The sequence below is a fragment of the Chiloscyllium punctatum genome, chromosome 25, assembly GCF_047496795.1.
Source record: "Chiloscyllium punctatum isolate Juve2018m chromosome 25, sChiPun1.3, whole genome shotgun sequence".
NCBI classification, from domain to species: domain Eukaryota; kingdom Metazoa; phylum Chordata; class Chondrichthyes; order Orectolobiformes; family Hemiscylliidae; genus Chiloscyllium; species Chiloscyllium punctatum.
In genome coordinates, this window is record NC_092763.1 from 84,704,741 (window position 1) to 84,732,580 (window position 27,840).

Here is a 27,840-nt window from a genome sequence, read left to right on the forward strand (position 1 = left end):
AAAAGAGTTTTCCCCCTGATTCTCAATCATTCCTGTTCAGCCAGGGCCCCTTGACTTGGTCAAATTCTGCCTTGACGTCAATTCATTCTCACCGTATGGTTCTGTAGTCTCTGTTTGGACCAAGACTGTGCTGAGGTCTGGCCCTGATGAAATCCAAACTCTGCATCTATGAGCAGCTTATTACTGAGCAAATATCACCTTAAAGCAATGTTGGTGATCCTTTCCACTGCTTTGCTAACACTTTAATGCATGTGGCAGTAGACAGGTTGTTTACAGTGGACAGGCCACACTTGGGCAATTTCTGCATTGCCAATGTTGTAGCTGACTCATAGCTCGGAGCATGGCTAATTCTGGAGGACAAATTTTCACCACTATTGCCAGGATGTATTCAGGGTCCACAATCTTTGCATTATCCAGTATCTTCAGCCATTTCTTAACCAACAGGTGGAGTGAACTGAATCACTCCAGATTGGCTTCTGTCTTATTAGAAACCTCAAACTGTGATGAAGATGGATCATCCAATTGGTGTTTCTCGCAGAAGATGAATGCAAATTCTTCAGCATTGCCTTTTGCACTGATGTACTGGGCTCCCCTTCATTGAAGCTGGGGATATTTGTGGAGCATCCCTCTCCTGTCCCTGAAACTCTCTTTTCCCTTTTTGAAGTTTTAATTCTAACGGCTGTGGCTCCAGTTTTAATTCATCTGTTCCATCATCCTCAGTCTCTGGGTCTAGATATTCAGCAACTGTTTTGTAATTTCTCTTTTCCTGGCTTTCAAGCAGAAATTCCTCTCTAAAGGCTTAGTTATTACACTACTTCCAATGTTTCCAAAAGAAATACTAAAAAAAATTTTTCATAATTTGTTCTGTTCTGCTGTATTAAAGCATTAAGATTAAACATAGACACCTTTGAATCTTTAATACCTTATCTCAAATGCATGGATAAGAAAGGTTTAGAAGGATATGGGCCAAGTGCAGGGAAATGGGGTTAGCGTTGGTGGACGTTTTGGTCAGCATCGACTAATTTGGGCCAAAGGGCCTGACTCTATCTAAATAGCTTTTAAAGGAACAATTTCCCACCCCAATTCAGTTAATCTCCCTTTGGGAATGTCATGGACCAAGCCTCAAATTTGTAACAACAAGGTGAAAGAAGGTTCCTTTTTTTTAAACCCCCATCTCAGTTAGTCTTTTTCTTTTCTTTTCCAATGTACAACAATCATATTTTAATTAAATATAGTCACTCAGATAAAGAATGAGTCAGAGCAAATAAACAAAAATGTGACAGCAAAAACAAACACAAATATAGGTAAAGTTCAGAAAAAAATGGAGGGTGGAGTTGTTTAGTACAGACAGGGAGTTAAAGGTAAAGACAGTTACAGATTTTAATAGAACATTGGTTTGTGAAATTGGAAAGACCTCACTACATGACAGGCATGGACAGGGTGAATGCACTCAGTCTTTTTCCCTGGGTTGGGAAATTGAGGACTAGAGGGCATCAGTTTAAGGTGAGATGGGAAAGAATAAAAGGGAACCTGAGGAGCAAACCTTTTTACACAGAGGATGGCATGTATATGGAATGAGCTGCCAACGGAAGTGGTTGAGGTGGGTACATTAACAACATTTAAAAGGCATTTGGACAAATACATGGATAAGAAAAAATTAGATTGATATGGGCCAAGTGCAGGGAAATGGGGTTAGTGTGGGTGGACATTTTGGTCAGCATGGACCAGTTTGGGCCGAAGGGCCTGTCTTTGTGCTGTAGGATTCTATGACCATTTCGCAGTTGTCCGTTTTCTTGAGCAGTGATGAAAGTTGTTGAATTTAAGTTATCCATCAATGATGTTTCTAATTTGCTTCTCCACTGGCACTGGTTTCTGTGATTGAGCCAGAGAGAGGCTGAGAGAGCAGCAAGGGCTTCCAGTATATTTACTGTTGTCAGTCCACAGTGCTAGATCCCTGTTTCCTTGCTCAAAGGCTTTTGGTGATGAGCCATCCTATTACAGATTCTGCTGTCTGTGCCATTAGAATACTGAACATAGAACATAGAATATTACAGTGCAGTACAGGCCCGTCAGCTCTCAATGTTGCATTGACCTGTAAAGCCAATCTGAAGCCCATCTAACCTACAACGTACCATTTTTATCCATATATATGTCCAATGCCCATTTAAATGCTCTTAATGTTGCTGGGTCTACTACTGTTGCAGGAAGGCCATTCCACACCTCTCTGAGTAAAGAGACTATCTCTGATATCTGTCCTAAATCTATCACCCCTCAAAATTTAAAGCTATGTCCCTTCGTGTTAGCCTTCATCATCTGAGGAAAAAGGCTCTCTCTGTCCACCCTATCTCACCCACTGATTATCTTCTATGTCTCGAATAAGTCACCTCTCAACCTTCTTCTCTAACAAAAACAGCCTCAGTTCCCTCAGCCTTTCCTCATAAGACCTTCCTTCCACACGAGGCAACACCCCAGTAAATCTCCTCTGAAACCTTCTTAATCCTTCCTATAATGCGGTGACCAGAACTGCACGCAATACTCCAGATGCGGCTTTACCAGTGTCTTATACTGCTGAAGCATGACCTCATGGATCTGAAACTCAATCCCCTACCAGTAAACACCAACACACCATATGCCTTGTTAACAACCCTATCAACCTGAGTGGCAGCTTTCAGGGATTTATGCACCTGGACACCAAGATCTCGCTATTCATTTACACTGCCAAGAATTTTACCATTAGAACAAAATTCTGCATTCCTGTTACTTCTTCCTCACACCTTTCCACACTAAATTCCATTTGCCATCTCTCAGCCCAGCGCTGCAGCTTATCTATGTCCCTCTGTAACCTGCAACATCCTTCGGCACTATCCACAACTCTGCCGAGCTTAATGTCATCTGCAAATTTACTAATCTAGATCATTTATAAAAATGACAAACGGCAGTGGCACTTAAACAGATCCTTGTGGCACACCACTGGTAACTGAGCTCCAGGATGAACATTTCCCATCAACCACCACCCTCTGTCTTCTTTCAGCTAGCCAATTTCAGATCCGAGCCACTAAATTACCCTCAATCCCGAAACTCCATATTTTGTTCAATAGCCTACCGTGTGGAACCTTATCAAATGTCTTCCTGAAATCCACATACACCATATCAACTGCTTTACCCTCATCCACCTGTTTTCTCACCTTCTCGAAGAACTTAATAAGGCGAGTGAGGCATGACCCACTCTTCACAAAACCACGTTGACTATCCCTAATCAAATTATTCCTTTCCAGATGATTATAAATCCGATCTCTTATAACCTTTTCCAAAACCTTACCCACAACAGGAGTGAGGCTCACTGGCCTATAATTACCAGGGTTGTCCTGATTCCCCTTCTTAAACAAGGCAACAGCATTTGCTATCCTCCAGTTCTCTGGCACTACTTCCACCAACAATGATGACTTAAGATCAAAGCCAAAGGCTCTGCAATCTCCTCCCTGACTTACCAGAGAATCCTAGGATAAATTCTATTCAGCCCAGGGGTCCTACTTATTTTCAGATCTTCCAAAATTGCTAAAAACTCCACTTTGTCAACCCGCAATCCCATCTAATCTAGTAGCCTGTATCTCTGTATTCTCACTAACATTGCCCTTTCCAATATGAATACTGATGAAAAGTATTCATCAAGCGCTTTCCCATGTCCTCAGATTCCACACACAACTTCCCACTATTGTCTTTGATTAGCCCTAATCTTACTCCAGTCATTCTTTTATTCCTGATATACCTATAGAAGGCTTTAGGGTTTGCCTTGATCCTATCCGCCAACAACTTCTCATGTCCCCTCCTGGCTCTTCTTAGTCCTCTCTTTAGATCCTTTCTGGCTAACTAAAAACTCTTAAGCCCCCTAACTAAGCCTTCACATCTCATCCTCACATAAGCCTTCTTTCTTCCTCTTCACAAGAGATTCAACTTCTTTAGTAAACCATGGTTCCCTCGCTCAACAACTTCCTTCCTGCCTGACAGGTACATATTTATTAGGGACATGCAGTAACTGGTCCTTGAATAAGCTCAACATTTCAAGTATGTCCACCCCCTGCAGTTTCCTTCCACATTCTAAATCTTGCCTAAGTGCATCATAATTGCCTTTCCCCCAGCTATAACTCTTGCCCTGTGGAATATACTTATCACTGCCAATTGCTATTGTAAACGTAACTGAACTGTGGTCACTATCACCAAAGTGCTCACCTACCTCCAAATCTAACACCTGGTCGGGTTCATTCCCTATTACCAAATTCAATTTGGCATCTCGACTTGTTGGCCTGTCTGCATACTGTGTCAGAAAAACCTCCTGCATACATTAAGCAAAAACTAACCCATCTAAAGTACTTGAACTAGAGTATTCCCAGTCAATATTTGGGAAGTTAAAGCTCCCATAACAACTCCCCTGTTACTCTCGCTCCTATCCAGAATCATCTTTACTATCCTTTCCTCTACATTTCTGGAACAATTCAGAGGCCTATAGAAAACTCCCTTTCTTGTTTTGAATCTCAGCCCAAACTACCTCGGTTGATATGTCCTCAAACATTATCTCAGCATCTGTAATACTGTCCTTGACTAACAATGCCACACCTCTCCCTCTTTTACCATCTTCTCTGTTCTCACTGAACCATGTAAATTCTAGAACCTGCAACAACCATTCGTATTCCTGCTTTACCCATGTCTCTGAAATGGCCACAACGTCGAAATCCCAAGTACCAACCAATGCTGCATGTTCACCCACCTTATTCTCGGTGCTCCTGGCATTGAAGTAGACATATTTCAAACCAGCAACTGTTGTTTCATTCAACAGCCTTTCATCTCTCAATATGTGAATTTGTCAAGCAAATATGATATTATGATTTCAGCTGGTGTTCTCCTAGACAAGTCATATCCTGGAATGCAACTTGGTTTAACAGAAACAAAAAATGGAAGTTGCTGGAAAGCACCCCGTGACCCTTTGTCAGGACTGGACCCGAAACGTTAACTGCTGCAAGACCTGCTGAGCTTTTCCAGAAATTTCTGTTTTTGTTTATGATTTACAGATCCGCAGTTGTTTCAGTTTTTGGTTTGAGAGAACTTTTTTTGGTTAACATGATGCTTAGTCAATGAAATGCATTTACAAAGAACTGCAGATTTTATTTAACAATAAGCTTATTACACAAAAGCAGACTTTAAAAAAGCTGTCTAAATAAAGTAGACAATTAGCAGGGTCTACAATGTACAATAAATCTGTTTCCCAGATTTTCAGAACTGACACAAATCTCAAGAAATTACCACCCCCAACATATTTTAATATTTTTATGCTTCTATTTAACTAACTCCAGGTTTTGTGCCACGGAGTGTTGAAACAAATCAATGAGTCCTTTTCAGTTCCGCTGACATGAATGTCTCATAAATCTGAGAGTCTCAACTTACTCAGCTCTAACGACCTGCAGATTGCGAACCAGACTTCCTGGTTTGGGAGCTTCACAAACTAAACCCCATTGCTGAGGTAAGGGTTCCCTGAGCTGCAGTGAACTCCCTCCAGGAGAGGAACTAAATGTGCTTCTGAACTCAACCCTGGTGTCTTATAAACTAACTTAAAAACTTGCTCAGTGCTAGATCCTTCTGAACTGAACAATAGTATAAACAACTTCCCATTAAAATCATGTAAGTCTGTTGTGACCTGCTTTCTGACAAATATTACAAGAGACAATTGACAGGGCTTTTGCCCGAAATGTCGATTTCGAAGCTACTTGGATGCTGCCTGAACTGCTGTGCTCTTCCAGCACCACTAATCCAGAAGCAGGAGTAGGCTATTCGGCCCTTTGAGCCAGCACCACCATTCATTATGATCATGGCTGATCATCCACAATCAGTATCCTGGTCCGGCCTTATCCCCATAACCCTTCATTCCACCTTCTTTAAGAGCTCTATTCATCTCTTTCTTGAAAGTATCCAGAGACTTGGCCTCCACTGCCTTCTGGGGCAGAGCATTCCATACACCCACCACTCTCTGGGTGAAGAGATTTCTCTTCAACTCTGTTCTAAATGGCCTACCCCTTATTTTTAAACCATGTCATCTGGTCTGGACATCAGCAGAAACATGCTTCCTGCCTTCAGAGTGTGCAGAGCAGTGATTGCTCTGATATTACTGCACCTCCATAGGATGGGAAGTGCAATGAGAGTCTGGTAACTGATATGAACAGTGTCCATTCTATACAAGGACATAGAGACTTAGAGTCATAGAGATGTACAGAATGGAAACAGAACCTTCGGTCCAACCCGTCCATACCGACCAGATATCCCAACCCAATCTAGTCCCACCTGCTAGCACCCGGCCCATATCCCTCCAAACCCTTCCTATTCATATACCCATCCAAATGCCTCTTAAATGTTGCAATTGTACCAGCCTCCACCACATCCTCTGGCAGCTCATTCCATACACGTACCACCCTCTGTGTGAAAACATTGCCCCTTAGGTCTCTTTTATATCTTTACCCTCTCACCCTAAACCTATGCCCTCTAGTTCTGGACTCCCCGACTCCAGGGAAAAGACTTTGTCTATTTATCCTATCCATGCCCCTCATAATTTTGTAAACCTCTATAAGATCATCCCTCAGCCTCCAACGCTCCAGGGAAAACAGCCCCAGCCTGTTCAGCCTCTCCCTATAGCTCAAATCCTCCAACCCTGGCAACATCCTTGTAAATCTTTTCTGAACCCTTTCAAGTTTCATAACATCATTCCGATAGGAAGGAGACCAGAATTGTACACAATATTCCAACAGTGGCCTAACCAATGTCCTGTACATCCACAACATGACCTCCCAACTCCTGTACTCAATACTCTGACCAATAAAGGAAAGCATACCAAATGCCTTCTTCACTAACCTATCTACCTGCGACTCCACTTTCAAGGAGCAATGAACCTGCACTCCAAGGTCTCTTTGTTCAGCAACACTCCCTAGGACGTTACCATTACGTGGATAAGTCCTGTTAAGATTTGCTTTCCCAAAATACACCACCTTGCATTTATCTGAATTAAATTCCATCTGCCACTTCTCAGCCCATTGGCCCATCCGGTCCAGATCCTGTTATAATCTGAGGTAGCCCTCTTCGCTGTCCACTACACCTCCAATTTTGGTGTCATCTGCAAACTTACTAACTGTACCTCTTATGCTCACATTCAAATCATTTATATAAATGACAAAAAGTAGAGGGCCCAGCACCGATCCTTGTGGCACTCCATTGGTAACAGGCCTCCAGTCTCAAAAACAACCCTCTACCACCATCTTCTGTATTCTACCTTTGAGCCAGTTCTGTATCTAATTGGCTAGTTCTCCCTGTATTCCATGAGATCTAACCTTGCTAATCAGTCTCCCATGGGGAACCTTGTTGAATGCCTTACTGAAGTCCATATAGATGACATCTACCACTCTGTCCTCATCAATCCTCTTTGTTACTTCTTCAAAAAACTCAATCAAATTTGTGAGACATGATTTCCCACGCACAAAGCCATGTTGACTATCCCGAATCAGTCCTTGCCTTTCCAAATACATGTACATCCTGTCCCTCAGGATTCCCTCCAACAAATTGCCCACCACCGAGGTCAGGCTCACTGGTCTATAGTTCCCTGGCTGGTCCTTACCACCCTTTTCAAACAGTGATACCACGTTTGCCAACTTCCAGTCTTCCGGCATCTCACCTGTGACTATCGATGATACAAATATCTCAGCAAGAGGCCCAGCAATCACTTCCCTAGCTTCCCACAGAGTTCTAGGGGACACCTGATCTTGTCCTGGAGATTTAACTACCTTTATGCACTTCAAGACAGCCAGCACTTCCTCCTCTGTAATATGGACATTTTTCAAGATGTTACCACCTATTTCCCTACATTCTATATCTTCCATATCCTTTTCCACAGTAAATACTGATGCAAAATACTCATTTAGTATCTCCCTCATTTTCTGTGGCTCCACACAAAGGCCGCCTTGCTGATCTTTGAGGGGCCCTATTCTGTCCCTAGTTACCCTTTTGTCCTTAATGTATATGTAAAAACCCTTTGGATTCTCTTTAATTCTATTTGCCAAAGCTATCTCATGTCCCCTTTTTGCCATCCTGATTTCCCTCTTAAGTATACTCCTACTGCCTTTATACTCTTCTAAAGATTCACTGGATTATCCTGTCTATACCTGACTTATGCTTCCTTCTTTTTCTTAACCAAACCCTCAATTTCTTTCGTCATCCATCATTCCCTATACCTACCAGCTTTCCCTTTCACCCTGACAGGAATATACTTTCTCTGGATTCTCATTATCTCATTTCTGAAGGCTTCCCATTTTCCAGCCGTCCCTTTTCCTGTGAACATCTGCCCCCAATCAGCTTTTGAAAGTTCTTGCCTAATACCGTCAAAATTGGCCTTTCTCCAATTTAGAACTTCAACTTTTAGATCTGGTCTATCCTTTTCCATCACCATTTTAAATCTACTAGAATTATGGTCGCTGGCCCCAGAGTGCTCCCCCACTGACACCTCAGTCACCTGCCCTGCCTTATTTCCCAATAAGGCAATTTCCCTTCTCTAGTAGGCACATCCACATACTGAATCAGAAAATTTTCTTGTACCCATTTAACAGATTCCTCTCCATCTAAACCTTTAACACTATGGCAGTCCGAGTCTATGTTTGGAAAGTTAAAATCCCCTACCATAACCACCCTATTATTCTTACAGATAGCTGAGATCTCCTTACAAATTTGTTTCTCAATTTCCTTTTAATATTAGGGGTCTATAATACAATCCCAATAAGGTGATCATCCCTTTCCTTTTTCTCAGTTCCACCCAGATAACTTCCCTGGATATATTTCCGGGAATATCCTCCCTCAGCACAGCTGTAATGCTATCCCTTATCAAAAATGCCACTCCCCCTCCTCTCTTGCCTCCCTTTCTATCCTTCCTGTAGCATTTGTATCCTGGAACATTCAGCTGCCAGTCCTGTCCATCCCTGAGCCATGTTTCTGTAATTGCTATGATATCCCAGTCCCATGTTCCTAACCATGCCCTGAGTTCATCTGCCTTCCCTGTTACGGCCCTTGCATTGAAAGGAGAAAGTGAGGACTGCAGATGCTGGAGATCAGAGCTGAAAATGTGTTGCTGGAAAAGCGCAGCAGGTCAGGCAGCATCCAAGGAGCAGGAGAATCGACGTTTTGGGCATAAGCCCTACTTCAGGAAACGTCGATTCTCCTGCTCCTTCGATGCTGCCTGACCTTCTGCGCTTTTCCAGCAACACATTTTCAGCCCTTGCATTGAAATAAATGAGTTTAATTTATTAGTCCTACCTTGTCCCTGCCTGCCCTGACTGTTTGACTCACTTCTGTTCTCAGCTGTACCAGTCTCAGATTGATCTCTTTCCTCACTATCTCCCTGGGTTCCCCCCCCCCCCCCCCCCCCCCCCCCCCCCCCCACCCACCTTACCAGTTTAAATCCTCCCGAGCAGCTCCAGCAAATCTCCCTGCCTGTATATTAGTCCCCTTCCAATTTAGGTGCAATCTGTCCTTCTTGTACAGGTCACTTCTACCCCAAAAGAGATTCCAATGATTCAAAAATGCGAATCCTTCTCCCATACACCAGCTCCTCAGCCATGCATTCATCTGCTCTATCCTCCTATTCCTGCCCTCACTAGCTCATAGCACCAGGAGTAATCCAGATATTACTACTCTTGAGGGCCTCCTTTTTAAATTCCTGCCTAACTCTCTGTAATCTCCCTTCAGAATCTCAACCTTTTCCCTTCCTATGTCTTTGGTTCCAATGTGGACAATGACCGCATGCTGGCACCCCCCCCCCCCCCCCTCCTCCCCACCCCACCGTGAGATATCCTTGATCCTGGCACCAGAGAAGCAACACACCATTCTGATTTTTTGCTGCTGGGCACAGAATCGTCTGCCTGTTCTTCTGACTACAGAATCCTCTAATACAACTGATCTCTTGGAACTCGACGTACCCCTTGTTGCATTAGAGCCAGTCTCAATACCAGAACCTTGGCTGTTCGTGCTACATTCTGCTGACAATCCATCACCTCCCTACATTTTCCAAAACAGCATACTTATTTGAAATGTGGATAGCCACAGAAGACTCTTGCAGTAACTGCCTATCTCTCTTACCTTTCCTGGAGTTAACCCATCTATGTGGCTGTATCTGTGACTTTTCCTCTCTCCTGTAACTGCCATTCATCACATACCATTGCTGTTGCAAATTCCTCATTGCCTCAGTCTCTCCAACCGATCCATTCGATCTGATAGAATTTGCAACCAACAGCATTTATTGCAGATATAATCCACAGTAACCCGTAAACTCTCCTTAAACTCCCACATCCGACAAGAATCACATATCACTCTACTAAAGGCCATTTTTGCTCCTTCACAATCTACAGACCTAGAAAATAATACCATCTTATTTTTCTACAAAACACTGCCCCAGGTTAAATTAATAGTTGTGGCTTATATTTTAAGTTCAATCAAGAGACTTATCTCCAAAAACATATAATCAAGAAAGAACCTAGTGTACTCACTAATACAGCCTTTCTCTTGGACAGACTTAAAACAGCAATTAACTTATCTGATTCTGTGCTGTGAACTTCACCCAACAGTTCCTCCAAGATTAGTTGTGAATTTTACTGTTAATTTTCCCAGATGCACTCCGATGTCCAGCGATACATGAATTCAAAAACAGCAAAGGCAGTAACTGTGCAGGTTCTCTCTCTCCTGCACTGTCTTCACCATGTGCTTCCTTTGTCTGTTCTCCTCCCTTTTAAAAATGCTGTTGTTTTGATGTTTTTTCCCCAAAGTTCCAAAACAATGCAACAGCGTATAAAACACTAATTGTTCCTGGAAATCACCTCCAGCACCTAAAATACCTCAAAAAAGAATCAGCTGTTACAGCCAGAAATTTGTCCCATCCCTTCTGATGGAAAGGATTCCTGTAGCACAGGAGGAACAATTTGACCCTTCCTGTGTGTGTCAGCTCTTCAAAAGAACCCATTACTGTTTTCCTGTAACCCTGCTTTAGCTTTTTTTGAAAGGTATTTATCACTTTTCTCCTCTGAACCATCTCTAAATGCATGGAAAATATGATTCTCTTCATCTGCACCCTTGATCCTTTTGCCAATTATTTCCAATCTGGGTCCCTCCTGTGCTTTTCTTATTCACTTGTAGGGACATGGGCATTGCTGGCTGGGCCCAGTATTTATTGCCTGTCTCTAGTTGCCGCCCCCCCCCCCCCCCCTTGAGAAGGTGGGGGTGAGCTGCCTTCTTGAACCGCTGCAGTCCATATGCTGTGGGTAGACCCACAAAGCCCTGGGGGAGGGAATTCCAGGATTGTGACCCAGTGACAGTGAAGGGACAGTGATATATTTCCAAGTCAGGAGAGTGAGTGGCTTGGAGGGGAACTTGCAGGGGGCAGTGTCTCCATCTATCGGTTGCCGTTGTCCTTCCAGATGGAGGTGGTTGTGGATTCAGAAGGTGCAGTCTGAGGACCTGTGGTGAATTTCTGCAGTTCCTCACCACTACCAATCTTCTACCCACTACAAACTCTTGCTATTTATTTTATCCCATCAGAAACTTTCATAATTTTGAACATCTCATTCAAATCTCCTCTTAACCTTCTCTGTTCCAGGGTGAGCAATTCCAATTTCTCTCTCTTTTTCCATCTCACTGAGCTCCCTATCTCTGGTGCCCTTCCAGTCAATTTTCTCAGCATTCTGTCTGGAGCTTTTCAGATGCACGTAGACGTTTAACTCTCAATGTTGCAGTGCTGTGAATGACTCTGTCCTCTCTGTGGGGAACTGCGTTGAAACAGCAGCAGCAGCAGGTTAGAGAAACCTAGAACTTTACATGATGTCTGGTTTCCTGCCATTCTACTTAGGCAGCTCTAACCTGGTGTGCAGCAAAGGTCCATTCTAACCCTGGGTTGTGAGGATGTCAGAGCCGGCTGTCTAAGAGAGACCCTGAACATTATAAAGCATTTTAGTTCCAGTCAGACGAGGAAGTGGCTAGAAATAGAGCTGGGTCTTCTGGGTGAGTGACAGGGCCAGGCTCTGGCTGTATGGTGTTGGGGGAAGCCGGTCCTGGTGCTGACAGAGGGGGTGTGAGTCTATCTCCTCCTGCTGCTGCTAGCACTCACTGTCTCACTCCCTGCGCCTCTCTGCCACCGACATCCCGAGTTCGATGCCAGAACTGCAGCCCTCCCCTCTCCAGTTCACACTAGCTCTGTCTCAAGGTACCTAGTGCTCTGTTGCTGAGGGCTTGGAGTGGAGGGGAGGGGAGGGGAGAGAATGCCAGACAGAGGTCTGGAGGCAGCTTGAGAGTGCCACCCCCCCCCCCCCCCCCTTCGCTGGGGGCAGTGAGTATCCGAAAGAAGTGGAGAGTCAAGCAGGGGACTGGAGCTGGGCAGCGTGCAGAACTAACAGGTGTTAGCCCCAGCTCCTGGGAGACTGACTTGGTGGAGGTGCAGCAATGCAGAATTAACTTGCCTGTTTCCTGAGGACTGCCCGAGGCTCTGGGCGCTTGTTGCAGAGGACAGTTGGCGATGGCTCATTGTGATCAGTGGACAGGAAGGAATGCTCAATCTCCAGCACCCAGCCCTGATTTACATTGAATAACCGCGAGCTCTGTGTCCTGCAACAGATTAATCTTCTCGCTGTTTCAACGACCATGCGATGGTGATTTAAAACAAAAAACCGAGCTGCTGCTGCAGACTGCTTTGGAGATCAGGACTCTTCCTCTCTCTCTCTCTCTGTATCTGTTGCAAATCTCCCTTTTTTTAAAGTTAATTTTTATTTTAACGCCGTTACAATGGCTGCTGCTATCGCCAGTTCTCTTATCAGACAGAAAAGACTGGCCAGGGAACAGAGAGACAGATCACTCCCGTCTAAACGCATCAGTAGTCCCAGTAAAAGCAAAGGGATTTGTGAGAGACACTGGTTTGCTGTGTTTTCCAAAGTCAGGATTTTTGGCTGGAAGAAACGCCGCAGGAGGCGCCCAGGTTTGCTGCTTATTTGATTTAGCTTTTAATTTTGGCTTTTTATGAAAAGAAAACATTCTTTATTTTCCAAACCGTAGGCACTGACCTCCAACCAGGTATGTCGCTTTCGCCTGCTTCTGAATGCTTTGCAGTCATTTGGTTTAAAGTTGCATTGTATTTTATTTTTTTTTATGTTTACACGGATCTTTTGGAATGTCTGAGCCCACCCTGGGTCAGCTCCAGAATCTAACGCTCACACTTTTGCTGCAAAGAGACAGACACTGTGCGGGCAATGAGATTTGGAACACGCACACAGTTTCTGTCATTCCTCCTTTACAGTCCGGGAGACGCATTCCTGCCTTCAAAATTTATATTCAACAATCACACAGGGAGGGGGGGGGGGGGAAACCCCAACAGCATCGAGTAAAATGAACAGGGCTCTTGGCTGAAACTTGAATTAAAAAAAGCCGTCGAGACATCTTCAAACAATGAGATGGGTGTGTGGGTGTGTGTGTGTGTGTCTGGGGGTTTGAGGGGTGCTTTCCCAGAGAGAGTAGAAAAATCCAGAAACCAAACCATCAGGAGAAAGATGAGGCTGATTGGGAATGGGATCATCGCTGGGTTTTTGCTTGTCACAGTCTTCAGTGAGATGACCAAAAGGAATGGGCACTTGCTAGACTCCATGAGCATGATTTGGGGTGGCTCAGTGGTCAGCATTGCTGCCTCACAGCACCAGGGACCTGGGTTTGATTCCGGCCTTGGGCAGCTGTCTGTGTGGAGTTTGCACCTTCTCTCTGTGTCTGTGTGGGTTTGCTCCGGTGTCCTCCCACAATCCAAAGATGTGCAGTTCAGGTGAATTGGCCACGCTAAACTGCCCATAGTGTTAGGTGTATTAGTCAGAGGGAAATAGGTCTGGGTGGGTTGCTCTTCGGAGGGTTGGTGTGGACGTCTTTTGGGCAAAGGGCCTGTTTCCACACTGTAGGGAATCTAATCTAATCGTGAGCAGTTTGTATTTACTAATACTGTGCATCCCTGAGATTTACTCAGCTCTGCCATTAACCACATAGACAAGGCAGTGTCCTTTAGCTGTTTCTCAATTGCACTCCTTTGTTTCAGCTAATGATTCCTCCCACCACCCTCCGAGATATTGAGTAACTGCATTTAGACAGCGCCAGGTTTGCTGGCGTGTGGAGCCCACTCCCATCAGGTCCACATTACAGCTTGGGGAGGGTCTGCAGGTTGAAGATGGAGCCTCCTGGTCTCTGCTCTGCTCGAGAACCTCTTGTCCCTCATGGGAGAGAGGTCAGTTGTTCAGGAAGTCCTTTCCAAAGTTGAAGTGGAGCAGCAGGCAGTCAGATTGGCAGCAATGTTGATGTGTAACTGTACAGTACAGCGCCGTTGAACATTTCCTGGGAAAGTTTCCAATTCTGCGCTGTGGTTTGCTTTGGAGAAAGAAAGAGAGAGAGAGCATGTTGGGGTCCTTAGGGGTTAAAAGTCTTCACAAAACACCAATTACTCTCAGACATTTTTGAGAATTTTTCAATCATTTTAATTAAACTGTGAAGGAAAATGGTCTTAAGAAAGGGATGATCAGATTTTAATTAAGTTTCAGCAATACTGGTCAAGTTTTATTCTAATATTTAGGGTCATCCTGTTGCTCTATCAGAGCCAACATCTTTTTTTAAGTATAAACTGAAAGAACTGCAGGTGCTGTAAATCAGAACCAAAACAGAAACTGCTGGAAAAGCTCAGCTGGTCTGGCAGCATCTGTGGAGAGAAATCAGAGTTTTCAAATCAGGTCGAGTGACCTTTTCTCAGAACTTGCAACACCATTTCTGCTTTTGTTTCTCTTTTTTAAGTGCCCTGTGTCAATCTGTCAGAAGTTACAGTCAGATAGAAGTGAGAAGTCTCCTTTTACCATCACTGACCAGTCTCAAATATTCATAATCTGAAAGAATCAGATGGTCAAATGTACAATGTTGGAGAGTTTGTATATTCACCAAAGATCATTAGATAGCACCTTCCAAACCCACAACAACTTCAGTCTAGGACAAGGGCAGCAGATACCTGGGAACATCAACTCCCGCAAATTTCCCTCCGAGCCACTCACCATCCCGACTTTGAAATATAGCACTGTTCCTTCAGCGTCGCTGGTTCTGAATCCTGGAATTTCCTCCCTAAGGGCATTGGGGGTCAACCCACAGCACATGGACAGAAGTGGTTCAAGTAGGCAGCTCTCCCCCACCTTCTTAAGGGGGCAACTAGGGACAGGCAATAAAAATGCTGCACAGCCAGACTTGCTCATGTCCCATAAGGGAATAAATAATAATAGAGGGAGAGAGAATTGTGTTTAACTGAGGTTGTGTGCCAGTTGAATGTTCTGAGCACAGTTACAACCACCATTCAATTTGGGAGCCCACCACCATTTCTGTGAGGAAAGTGTGTGGTTGGGCTCCGTCTTTAATTCTGAGGATATTCACTGGGGATTGCTGACATCATTCTGAAAAGGTAACTGCTATATGCATGCCAGGAAGGTATATGGTGTTTGGGAGTACAATCTATTTTAATAACATACTGCCCATCATAACAGAAACCAGAAATATATTCACAAATGAATTCCCTCTCTGCAGATGCTGGAAATCTAAAGCAACATACACGGTGGCACAGTGGTTAGCACTGCTGCCTCACAGCGCCAGAGACCTGGGTTCAATTCCTGCCTCAGGTGACTCTCTGTGTGGAGTTTGCACATTCTCCCCCAGTCTGTGTGGGTTTCCTCTGGGTGCTCTGGTTTCCTCTCACAATCCAAAAATGTGCAGGTTAGGGTGAATTGGCCATGCTAAATCGCCCGTAATGTTAGGTGTAGGGGAATGGGTCTGGGTGGGTTGCGCTTTGGCAGGTCGGTGTGGGCTTGTTGGGCCGAAGGGCCTGTTTCCACACTGTACGTAATCTAATCTAAAGAAAATACTGGAGCAGGTCTGGCAGCATCTGTAGAGAGACAGCGTTAATGTTTTGAATCTAGAAAGAGCCTTATGTTCTGAAGAAGAGTCACACTGGACTCGAAATGTTAACTCTTTATTTCTCTCTCCACAGGTGCTGCCAGACTCTCTCTAAGTACTTCTCAACAATGTAATACCTTGTTTCCTTCATGTTTGCATGTAATCTTAAAGGCAGATCTCAGTTCCAGAAATTCTCCCAAACGGGGGTTAATGCAGTCAATATTTTCCTCAGAATTTCAAATGAATGGACTTGCTGAGAATGTTAAAATTTTGTGACTTGCTCCAGTGTTACAGAAGGTTATAACATTTGAGGTAGAGAGTGTAGAGGTCCTAGAATGAATGTGCGGATGAGGCACTGGTTCCATTTTGCCAGGCTTTTCATGATTCTGGATTTTGAGTCAGTGGGAAGTGAAACCCTGAACCCGCTATGATAGTTGGGATGCTGTTTCCTCAGTCCAAACCCAACTAATAGAGAGTTTCTTTTCTGTTTCAGAGCCTCAGCTTAAAGGTATCGTAACAAAGTTATACAGCAGGCAAGGCTACCACCTGCAGTTACAGCCAGATGGCGTTATCGATGGGACAAAAGAAGAAGGCAGTAGTTACAGTAAGTAACACGATGTTAATTAATACTCTGTGTTTACTATTGTTAAATGTCATCTCTTCCTTCCGAGGTAATTTAAATGTTCTCAATGAAACATAACTGCAAAATAATATTGCGTAATTCTAAATTGATTAGGAGCATCCAGAATCATAGAATCCTGACAATGTGGAAGTAAGCTATTTGGCCCATCAAGCTCACACTCCCCTCTGACTGAGCGTCCCACCCCATCCCTATAACCCTGCATTTCCCACAGCCAATCCACCTAACCTGCACATCTTTGGATTGTGGGAGGAAACCGGAGCACCCAGAGGAAGCCCGCGCAGACTCGGGGAGAATTTGCAAACTCTACACAGACAGTCACCCGAGGTTGGAATCAAAACCGGGTCCCTGACACCGTGAGGCAACAATGCTAACCACTGAGCCGCTGTGCCACCCATGGATATATTGCTTAAAGGGAAACTTGTGTATGTTTAATTTGCTGGAGTGTTTTTGAAGAAGGAGCGGAGAGGATTGATGATGGTATTATTGTTGATATGGTGTATGAAGGGAGATGGTTGGTGGTGTACCATGAATATCACTGCAGTTTGTCATTCAGGATCCTAAGCTGGGGACATGAGTTTGAATCCCACTGTAATAGATGGTGAAACTGGAACCCAATAAAAATTGAAGCTATAAAGTGAATTTGATGGTGACCACGTAATAATTTGTTGTCAATGTTCTTGTTGGAAGGAAATCTGCCGTCCTTACCTGGTCTGGCTGACTCTAGATCTGTGATTCACTCTTGACTGGATACAGTGGATGCTGGCCTCGCCAGTGACACATTCATCTGATGAATTTTAAAAAAGTATAGACTTCCAAAAGGTATTCAATACAATGCCACATAACGGATTTGTTGATCAAGTTCTAGCTCATGGAATAGAAGGGGCAGGAATAGGGTGGCTTGGTGGCTAGCACTGCTGCCTCACAGCGCCAGCGACCAGGGTTCAATTCCTGCCTGTTCCCTCCCACAGTCCAGAGATGTGTAAGTTAGGGTGAATTGGACAAGCTAAATTGCCCAAAGTGTTCAGGGATGTGTAGGTTAGGGGAAATGTGGGGTAATGGGTCTGGGTGGGAGATACTCTTCAGAGGGTTGGTGTGGGCTTGTTGGGCCAAAGGGCCTGTTTTCCCATTGAAGGAATTCAAATTTTACGGGTGGCACGGTGGCTCAGTGGTTTACACTGCTGCCTCACTGGGCCAGGGACCCAGGTTCAATTCCTGCCTCAGGCATCTGTCTGTGTGGAGTTTGCCCATTCTCCCTGTGTCTGCGTGGGTTTCCTATGGGTGCTCCGGTTTCCTCCCACAATCCAAAGATGTGCAGGTTAGGTGAATTGGCCATGCTAAATTGCGCGTAATGTTAGGTGCATTAGTCAGGGATAAATGTAGGGGAATGCTCTGGGTGGGTTGCTCTTTGGAGGGTCAGTGTGGACTTGTTGGGCCAAAGGGCCTGTTTCCACACTGTATGGAATCTAATCTAATAACATGGATACAGAATTGGCTGAGTAGTGGGAATCAGAGAGTATTGGTATTTTTCCAGGATATGGAGGTGCCGGTGCTAGACTAGGGTGGATAAAGACAGAAGTCACATCACACCAAGTTATAATCCAATAGGTTTATTTGAAATCACAAGCTTTCAGAGCGCTTCCCCTTCGTCAGGTGAAAGCACTTTGAAAGCTTGTGATTTCAAATAAACCTTTTGGACTAAAACCTGGTGTTATGTAACTTCTGACTTGGTCTCTTTCCAGCTGGATATTGGTTTGCAGTGGAATCCCCCCAGGTTGGTATCAGGTCTCTTTCTTTTACTGATATATTTAACTGATTGAGATCTTAGTTGGCACGATAAGTTTGTGAATAAAATTGGAAGCATTCTAAAAAAATGAAGAGGACAGTGCAGAACTTCAAAAGCATAAAGCATATAATGTTTGTGGAGTGGGCATATAGGTGGCAGGTGAAATCCACTGCAAAGAAGTGTGAGCTCATTTATTTTAGAATATGGAGAAACATGATAAAATAAGAGATGGAATTCTAAAGGGGTACAGGGTTCAAAGGATTACTGGGGTATGTGGACATAAGTCACTGAAGGTAACAGAGCAAGTGGAGAGAACAGTTAATAAAATGTATGGCACTTTATGAACAGAAGCATAGAATGCGATGGTAAACTTGTAGAGGACACTTGTTAGACCTCAGCTATGTATGTATCCAGTTCTGGGCATGAACAGGAGGCATATGAGTGCATTAGAGAGAGTGCAGAAGTGATTTACAAACTTGACTAGATGACTAGATTCCCTACAGTGTGGAAACAGACCCTTCAGCCCAATCGGTCCACACCGACCCTCCGAAGAGTAACCCACCCAGACCCATTTCCCTCTGACTAATGCACCTAGCACTATGGGCAATTTAGCACGGCCAATTCACCTGACCTGCACATCTTTGGACTGCACAACTTGGTCCAGGGATGAGAAATCTCAGTTACAAGGATAGACTGGAGTGGTGCGATCTTTCTCCTCGGAGAGAAGAATGCTAAGAGGAAATTTATTGAAGTTTTCATAATTATGAGAGAACTGGTTAGAGGTAATCAAGGTGGAAGTGCTATTACTTGTAAAAGGATTGAGGATGAGAGGGCACAGACTTAAAGTAACTTGCAAATATGATACAAGGAGAAGTTTATCTGCACAGAGAATAATTAGGGTATGAAATGCACTGTCTGGAAATGTGGTGCAGGCAGGTCCAATTGAGGCATTCAAGATGGTATTGGATGGTTATTTGAGTTGTATCAAGGTGCAGGGTGACAGAGAAAACAAAGGGGAGTGGTAGAGAATCATAATGGTTATTTGGAGTGTAGCTGCAGATAGATTGGTCCAAATGGCCACCTTCTGCACCCTACAAGGATCAAGGAAATCATACTAAATCATTATAAATCACCAGTTAAACCTTAGCAGAAGGATTTGAGTGCCACAATTTAGCTGGGAAGTCAAGGCTTTGGAGGGAGTGTGGGAGTGAGGGACTTGAAGCATGCACAAAGAGGAAAGCCAAGATGGTGCTCCATTGTGTCGGTGGAATGAGAATTTATAGAGCTGTGCACAATGAGGAGCAGTTCTAAAAGGAAGAACTGGAGAAATGACATACAGTGGCAGGAGAACCACTGGCCAGAGCATGAAGATTGAAGGTAATTGGCCAATGAATTGGACAGAAGATCAAGTAACTCTTCTTCCTGTGATCAAGAATGCAATCTGAAAGGATGGTTAGCAATTGATTCAGAAGTAACATTGTAAAGAAAATTGGATTTAAAAAAAAAGACATGGAGAGGAAAGAAATGCAGTGTTATGGGGAAGAATTGGACAGATAGACTAATTGAGAAAGCTCTTTCAAAAGGCCAGCCTAGCGAGATAGGCTGAATGGTGATGCATGTGTTCCATATTATTGAATGCTCACTCAGCTGAGTAAGTGAGACTTAAATATTTTAGAGAAACAAATCCTTTATATGCATCAAATCCATGGTCTTTGCAATGTGTATATGACAGCAGACACTGGGGAGCAGAAAATAGGAAATCCAAAAGAAATTTCATCAGGCAAAGAGTAAATAATTGCATTTTGTCTCAAAAGTGGACTTTTTTTGGATTTTAAACATTCTGTGTAAACGTCGTGTTTTAGTGTGTCATCTTCCTGTTCTTGAACTCTTGTGCAACTTTCACAATCGATGGAAAATAAATAATCACATCAAAGGTGGGGGGCAGGGGAGAAGTGGACAAATTGGTGTAGATTTCCATCTTTACAGTTTTGTGTGTTGCAAATTTCACTAATTATTACATCTACCAGTCAGTAATTAGCCTGGATCTTAATTTATAAATCCTACTCTACATTCTCCAATAATGTTTGCTATTAGATTTTGCTGCTGTGGGTAATCAGATTATTTTTGATACACGATAGTTTAAAATTAAAAAAAAACATTGTTGATGTGGTATTTAACAGTTAACAAGGCTTGTACCTTCCAGGTTGCTGCTAGACTGCACAGGTATCCCCTGGTATAACACAAATACATCCCTAGGCTGGAATGCTTTCCTCCTGAACCACACTATCCCTTTCTCAAGCCACTTACAGTTTGATGCTCACCAGTCCTCCCCCACTCTCCTTCTCTTTGAAATCTAATTTGTTTCTTCATGCTTTGTGCTCCACTCTCCGGCCCTACCACCACTGCCCACAACTCCTTCTGTAACCCCGTTCCCCACTTATTGAGGTCAAATCTTCATAATAAAAGTACCTTGGATGCTGGAAACCTGAAATAAGGCAGAAAGTGCTGGAGAAACCCAGGCAACATCTGTGGAGAGAGAGAAACCAGAGTTTCGTGTCCAGTATGACTCTACTTCATAATCTAAGAGAACTGGAAAATGTTTTTATGATGCTGACAATAGGGGAAGAGGAATAAGCGGAACAGATTTTGAGGCTGCTTAGAGTAAAAGTTAAAGGAGTGCAAATAGCAGATGGGGTGAAGGACAGACATTAAATAGGTCCAGTCTTTGATCTCTTGCATTCTTCTTCCCCAAATGCCCAGCACCTCTGTATTTCCATTCCCCAGCCTCACAGTGTTACAGCTTAGGGACCAGCGACCCTCTCACTATCTCCATCCTTACATCAGGATGTGACATATTAAATATTTGGAACCCAAATCACAGGTTATCAAGGAGCACATCAGAATTTGTCCCCACCCACCTTCAGTGACTGAAGCAATAAGAATTTGATGTCTGTGCAACATATGGGTGAGACACAGATTAGATGTATTTTTGGCAACATTTTCTTGATTACAGTGGAGAGCAAATTGAGGGAAAAATTGCAAAGATGTTTGTGCTAGCTGTCGATATTGCAATTTCGAATTGACTCCCTAGTTGGTAGCAATCTGTTTCACAGCAACTTAAGGTAGTGCCCACGGCTTGTGCTGTATTTGTGTTAGGATGAATTAAAGAAAAAATATTACCCTGAGTGCACGACTTAAGATATCACGTTAAAATCAAAAGTGTACTCCTGTGTGTTGATTCAGTTTCAGCTGAATTTTACAGGATTGCACAAAGGGGATACAAAACAGGGCTGATTGTTCTTTTACTTATGTATATGTATTTAAAAAAAAATCAAACTGTAAGGTGCATAAATCGAACTGGGAAATGCACAGGTGACACCATCAAATTGTTGGGTCAATTAGTTCTTAGTGGCAAATGGACAATCAAGACTAGTATGTCCAAAATTGAGAATCAAATTATGTTGATTTCACAGTGAAATAAATTACATAGAATAAATTATGGCCTTTTTATGTCAAGTCTGTGCAAGCTTTAGAGTTGTTCATCTCATTCTCTCCCAATATTAGATGCTTAATTTTGCAAGGTAAATGACACAACCAACAAAGTTTCCAGCACAGAGCAGATTGTTCAGGCCATCATACCCTTGCCAGTTCTTTGTCAAACTATCTCCATTAATATTTTGGGGGCGGGGGGTGGGTTTACCATTGACCAGAAACTCAACTGGGCTCACTATACAAATACAATGGCTATGAGAGCAAATCAGGAATCCTTCAGGAAATAACTCACCTCCTGACTAATGAGTTTTGATAAGGTTCATAGCTTCAGTTGAGGTTCTGGATGTAGGTTTGCTCGCTGAGCTGGAAGGTTTGTTTTCAGACGTTTCATCACCACACTAGGGAACATAATCAGTGAGCCTCCGGACGAAGCACTGGTGGTAAGGCCTACTTTCTAGTTAAATGTTTAGGTTCCTTGGATTGGTCTTGTCTACAGGAAATGACAGCACCAACCCAAGGAAACCTAAACACGTAAATAGAAAGCGAGCCATACCACCAGTGCTTCATCCGAGGCTCACTGTTGATGCTAACTATTCTGGTGACAAAATATCTGAAAAGAAAACTTCCAGCTCAGTGAGCAAACCTACATCACCTCCTGACTCTCTAAAGCCTGTCCACCATCTACAAGACACAAGTCAGGAGTGTGTTGGAATACAACCTGCTTGATTGACACCACATCCACACACATCCATTCCCTCCACCACCGATGCTCAGTCGCAGCAGTGTGTACTATCTACAAGACACACTGCAGACATTCACCAAAGATCCCCAGACAGCACCTGCCAAACCCATAACCACTACCATCTAGAAGAAGGGCAGCAGGTGCATGGGAACACCACCCCCTGCAAGTTCCCCTCTGAGCCCCTCACCATCCTGACTTGGAAATATTCCTTTACTGTTGCTGGGTCAGAATCTTGGAATTCCCTCCCTCATGGCATTGTGGGTCAACCCGCAGCAAATTGACTGCAGAGGTTTAAGAAGACAGCTTACCACCATCTTCTCAAGGTGCAACTAGGGACAGGCAATAAATGTTGGCCAGCCAGAAATGCCCGCATCCCATGAATAATTAAAAATGTGAGGTGCTAAGCAATGTATACAGTACAATCCAATACTGCAATGTCGCCTTTGGGTTGATATGCTGTTGTTTTAAACAGTCTGTTTGAATTCTTTATGGGAACAATTAGAAGGATTGTGTCTTGTCCTGGATTAAGGCTGTAATTGTGAAAACCGAGCAAAGCCTGTAGAAATTTAGCACATCGACAAGGACGGAGCCTTTTGTCCTACCCCAGTGATGGGCTTTCCTGGAGTTTGACAAGTGTGTGTTGAGTCTGAGGTGGCAAGGTCTGTGGACAATCTTCCTATTGTGCTACCAAGGTGTTTACATGGGCAAATAGAGTCATAGAGATGTACAGCATGGAAACAGACCCTTCGGTCCAACTTGTCTATGCCGACGAGATATCCCACCCAATTGAGTCCCATTAGCCAGCACCCAGCCTGCACCCCTCGAAACCCTTCCTATTCATATACCCATCCAGATGCCTTTGAAATGTTGCAATTATACCAGCCTCCACCACTTCCTCTGGCAGCTCATTCCATACACGTACCACCCTCTGTGAGAAAACATTGCCCCTTAGGTCTCTTTTATTTCTTTCCCCATTCATCCTAAACCTATATTCTCTAGTTCTGGACTCCCCGACCCCAGGGAAAAGACCTTGTCTATTTATCCTATCCATGCCCTTCATGATTTTGTAAACCTCTATAATGTCACCCATCAGCCTCTGAAACTCCAGGGAAAACAGCCCCAGCCTATTTAACCTCTCCCTATAGCTCAAATCCTCCAACCCTGGCAACACCCTTATAAATCTTTTCAGAACTCTTGCAAATTTCACAACATGCTTCCGATAGGAAGGAGACCAGAATTGCACACAATATTCCAACAGTGACCTAACCAATGTCCTGTACAGACACAACATGACCTCCCAATTCCTGCACTCAATACTCTGACCAATAAAGGAAAGCATACCAAACACCTTCTTCACTATCCTATCTACCTGTGACTCTAATTTCAAGGAGTTAAGAACCTGCACTCCAAGGTCTCTTTGTTCAGCAACACTCCCTAGGACCTTACCATTAAGTGTATAAGTCCTGCTAAGATTTGCTTTCCCAAAATGCAGCACCTCACATTTATCTGAATTAAACTCCATCTGCCACTTCTCAGCCCATTGACCCAGCTGGTCAAAATCCAGTTGTAATCTGAGGTAACCCTCTTCGCTGTCCACTACACCCCTAATTTTGGTGTACCTCTTATGCTTACATCCAAATCATTTACATAAATGATGAAAAGGAGAGGACCCAGCACCGATCCTTGTGGCACTCCACTGGTCACAGGCCTCCAGTCTGAAAAACAACCCTCCACCACCACCCTCTATCTTCTACCTTCAAGCTCTTTCTGTATCCAAATGGCTAGTTCTCCCTGTATTCCATAAGATCTGACCTTGCTAACTAGTCTCCAAATGGGGAACCTTGTCAAACGCCTAATTGAAGTCCGTGAAGGTCACATCTACCACTCTGCTCTCATCATTTGCATTAGCCCAGCAGCAGGTTGGAGATTGTCACACAGGGCATGCCACTGGGAAACCCTGAGATACCTGCTTGCCAGCTCTTGGGGGACATTGAGTTTTGGGTGGGTGGAGGGGCTTATGGGAGTGGGGTGGTGAGGAAGTCCTTTGGTCACAGCCTATTGAGGGACCAGGAGGCTATTGGTCACAGGCACTCAATACCTATTTGAGGGACCAGGACGCTAGGTCCATTTGTTTGCCCCATTTTCTTCCTGTTGATATACTGTCCCTCAAAACTGTTACCCTGTGACTCCCTTTCCACCAATATCCAGCTGTGGCCCCTCATTAAGTTAAAATGGTGGGGGGAGGGGTGTCATACCAGCATCAGTCACTGCACTCCTGGTGGTGCTGTTGACTGGAGACAAGTGGCTGCCTGTGTTTGGTTGACAGCTCTTGGCGGCTGGCATGTCTGCTCCATAAACCATGATCCAAGGGTAAGATCCTCTTGAGGGATGCACCTCTCGAAATGAAGCAACGCAAGTGTGGTTCAGCTTCTCCCAATGGCAGCCAAGAACAATGTCACCTCCACAACAAACCTAGTTGTCTTCACAACAGTAACACAAATGATGTGTTCCCAATGACCGGGGACTTTAGAACCAGGAGTGACAGTCTATGGATACAGGGTAGGCCATTTCAGACTGAGATGAGCAGAACTTTCTTCATCCAGAGAGTGATGAGCCTGTGGAATTCTCTGCCATGGAAAGTGATTGAGGCTAAAACAATGGCTGTTTTCAAGAAAATGTTAGATATAGTTGTTTCGGGCGAAGGGAATTAAAAGCTATGGGGAGAAAGCAGGAACAGGGTATTGAGTTGCCTGATGAGCCATGATCATATTTGAAATAACTCTACAGAGACCAGTATCCCGTCATTAAGTCACCCTTTATTTACACATGAACAGCCCTTGACTGTTGTACTGCCTTCATACAGAGTCAGGCACCACAGTGTCAGTATCCCTGATACTCAACCTTTTTATGTCGGCCAGGACCCCCTGATTGGACCAGGTTAACATCCCCAATAATGGAACTCACATTCTATGTGGTACAGCTGGCTGACCTCATTACAATCACTACAATACTGAATGGTGGATCAGGCTTGATGGACCGAATGGTCGAATCCTGCTTTTGTTTTCTGTGTTTCTGCTCCATTAGATCAATTATGTGTGCTGATTCTGGTTTAATGTTCTGCGGTTACAGTAATGCAGTTCCATTGTTTTTATAAAATTTTTATTTGGACATGTGTTCCCTCTTTTTTTGAACTTCTGAACATTAGTCTCATAAATAAAATGGAGGATAAGTTATTCAAACGACAGCTAACTAAACTACAGCATTGTCCCATATGTAGTATAGAATCATAGTCATACAGCATGGAAACAGATCCTTCAGTCCAACTAGTCCACACTGACCATCTTCCCAAACTAAACTAGTCTCAGCGAGCTTTGAGAAGATTTGTAGCTCAGGTTGAGGTTCTGGATATAGATTTGCTCGCTGAGCTGGAAGATTCATTTTCAGACATTTCATCACCATACTAGGTAACATCTTCAACTGTCCAGTTGAAGCACTGGTGATATGGCCTGATTTCTATTTATGTGTTTAGGTTTTCTAGGGTTGGTGATGTCATTTCCTGTGGTGATGCCGTTTCCTGTTCTTTTTCTCAAGGGGTGGTAAATGGGATCCAAGTCAATGTGTTTGTTGATAGAGTTCTTTTTGGAATGTCATACTTCTAGGAATTCTCATGCATGTCTCAGTTTGGCTTGTCCTAGGGTGCATGTGTTTGTCCCAGCTGAAGTGGTGTCCTTCCTCATCTGTATGTAAAGATGCTAGTGAGAGAGGGTCATGTCTTTTTGTGTCTAGTTGATGTTCATGTATCCTGGTGGCTAGTTTTCTGCCTGTTTGTCCAATATAGTGTTTGTTACAGTTCTTGCAAGGTGTTTTGTAGATGATATTAGTTTTGCTTGTTGTCTGTATAGGATCTTTCAAGTTCATTAGCTGCTGTTTTAATGTGTTGGTGGGTTTGTGGGCTACCATGATGCCAAGAAGTCTGAATAGTCTGGCAATCATTTCTGAGATGTCTTTGATGTAGGGGAGAGTGGCTTGGGTTTCTGGACGTATTTTGTCTGCTTGTTTGGGTTTGTTACTGAGAAAACGGTGGACTGTGTTCATTGGGTACCCGTTCATTTTGATTACACTGTATTGGTGATTTTCCTCTGCTCTGCATAGTTCTTCCAGCTCAGCGAGTAAACTAGTCTCACTTGCCTGCATTTGGCCCATTTCCCTCCAAACTTTCTTACTCATGTACTTATCCAAATGTCATTCAAATGTTATAACTGCATCCATCACGTCCTCTGGCAGTTCATTCTACACATGAACCGCCCTCTGTGTATAAAAAGTTGCCCCTCATATCATTTTAAATCTTCATGTTTTCACCTTAAAAATATGCCCCCGAGTTATGAACTCCCTCACCCTAGGGAACACACCCTTCTCATTCACCTTATCTATGCCCTTCATGATTTTATAAATCTCGATAAGGTCACCCCTCAACCACCTACCCTCCAGTGAGAAAAATCCCAGCCTTTCCAGTCTATTTTTATATCTCAAACCCTCCATTCCCAGCAACATCCTGGTAACTCTTTTCTGAACCCTCTCCAGTTTAAAAATATCCTTCCTATAATGGGATGACCAGAACTGGACACAATATTCCAGAAGAGGCCTCACCAATGTCCTGTAGAACCTCAACATGTGTTGTCTCAAGTTGGCATTCCACGGATATAGATCAGTACAGCTTCACAACTGGCTGTCTCTCGTTTCTATGTAGAATTCTCAGTCACAGAAATGCAAAGGCTGTTTTATTTATTAACGGAAATGTGCTTTAAGTGCAAAACAAATAGAAGTCGAATAGCTGTGACCATATGTTTATTGCCAAACATTGAGAAATTGTATCTGGTTCGATCAGAGAACACACAATTAGATCTGAATGTTGCTCTGCAGAGAATATATCAGATTGGAATACAGTGAGTGATGTTGGATTAGATTTTCCGTGATCAGCCATGAAGAAATGGCAAATCTAGCCTGTTATCTTATTAACATTTAATGTGTTCATATCAAACTCGTCTTCTCATTTTAATGAAAGATTTAAAATATATTAAAGTAAATTCTTGAAAGATTTTTAACATGGATGAATTGAGCATTCGGTGCAGTAAAAGGAATTCTGGAGTTTTAAATTCGATGTTTCCGTGCTTA

The 27,840-nt window shown here is 43.6% G+C and overlaps 1 protein-coding gene across 5 annotated transcripts in view; it reads left to right on the top strand.

Moving 5' to 3' along the window:
* The window catches only part of fgf13a (fibroblast growth factor 13a), a 756,986-nt gene that overhangs the window by 451,674 nt on the left and 277,472 nt on the right, over positions 1-27,840 (top strand). For 4 of the 5 annotated variants that reach the window (XM_072595622.1, XM_072595626.1, XM_072595623.1 and 1 more), the window contains one exon: positions 16,502-16,612. In XM_072595622.1, coding sequence (XP_072451723.1) covers positions 16,502-16,612 — 111 coding nt within the window. Of the gene's footprint in view, positions 1-12,241; positions 13,034-16,501; positions 16,613-27,840 lie in introns of those variants that run through there. The other variant, XM_072595625.1, reaches the window with a different exon arrangement.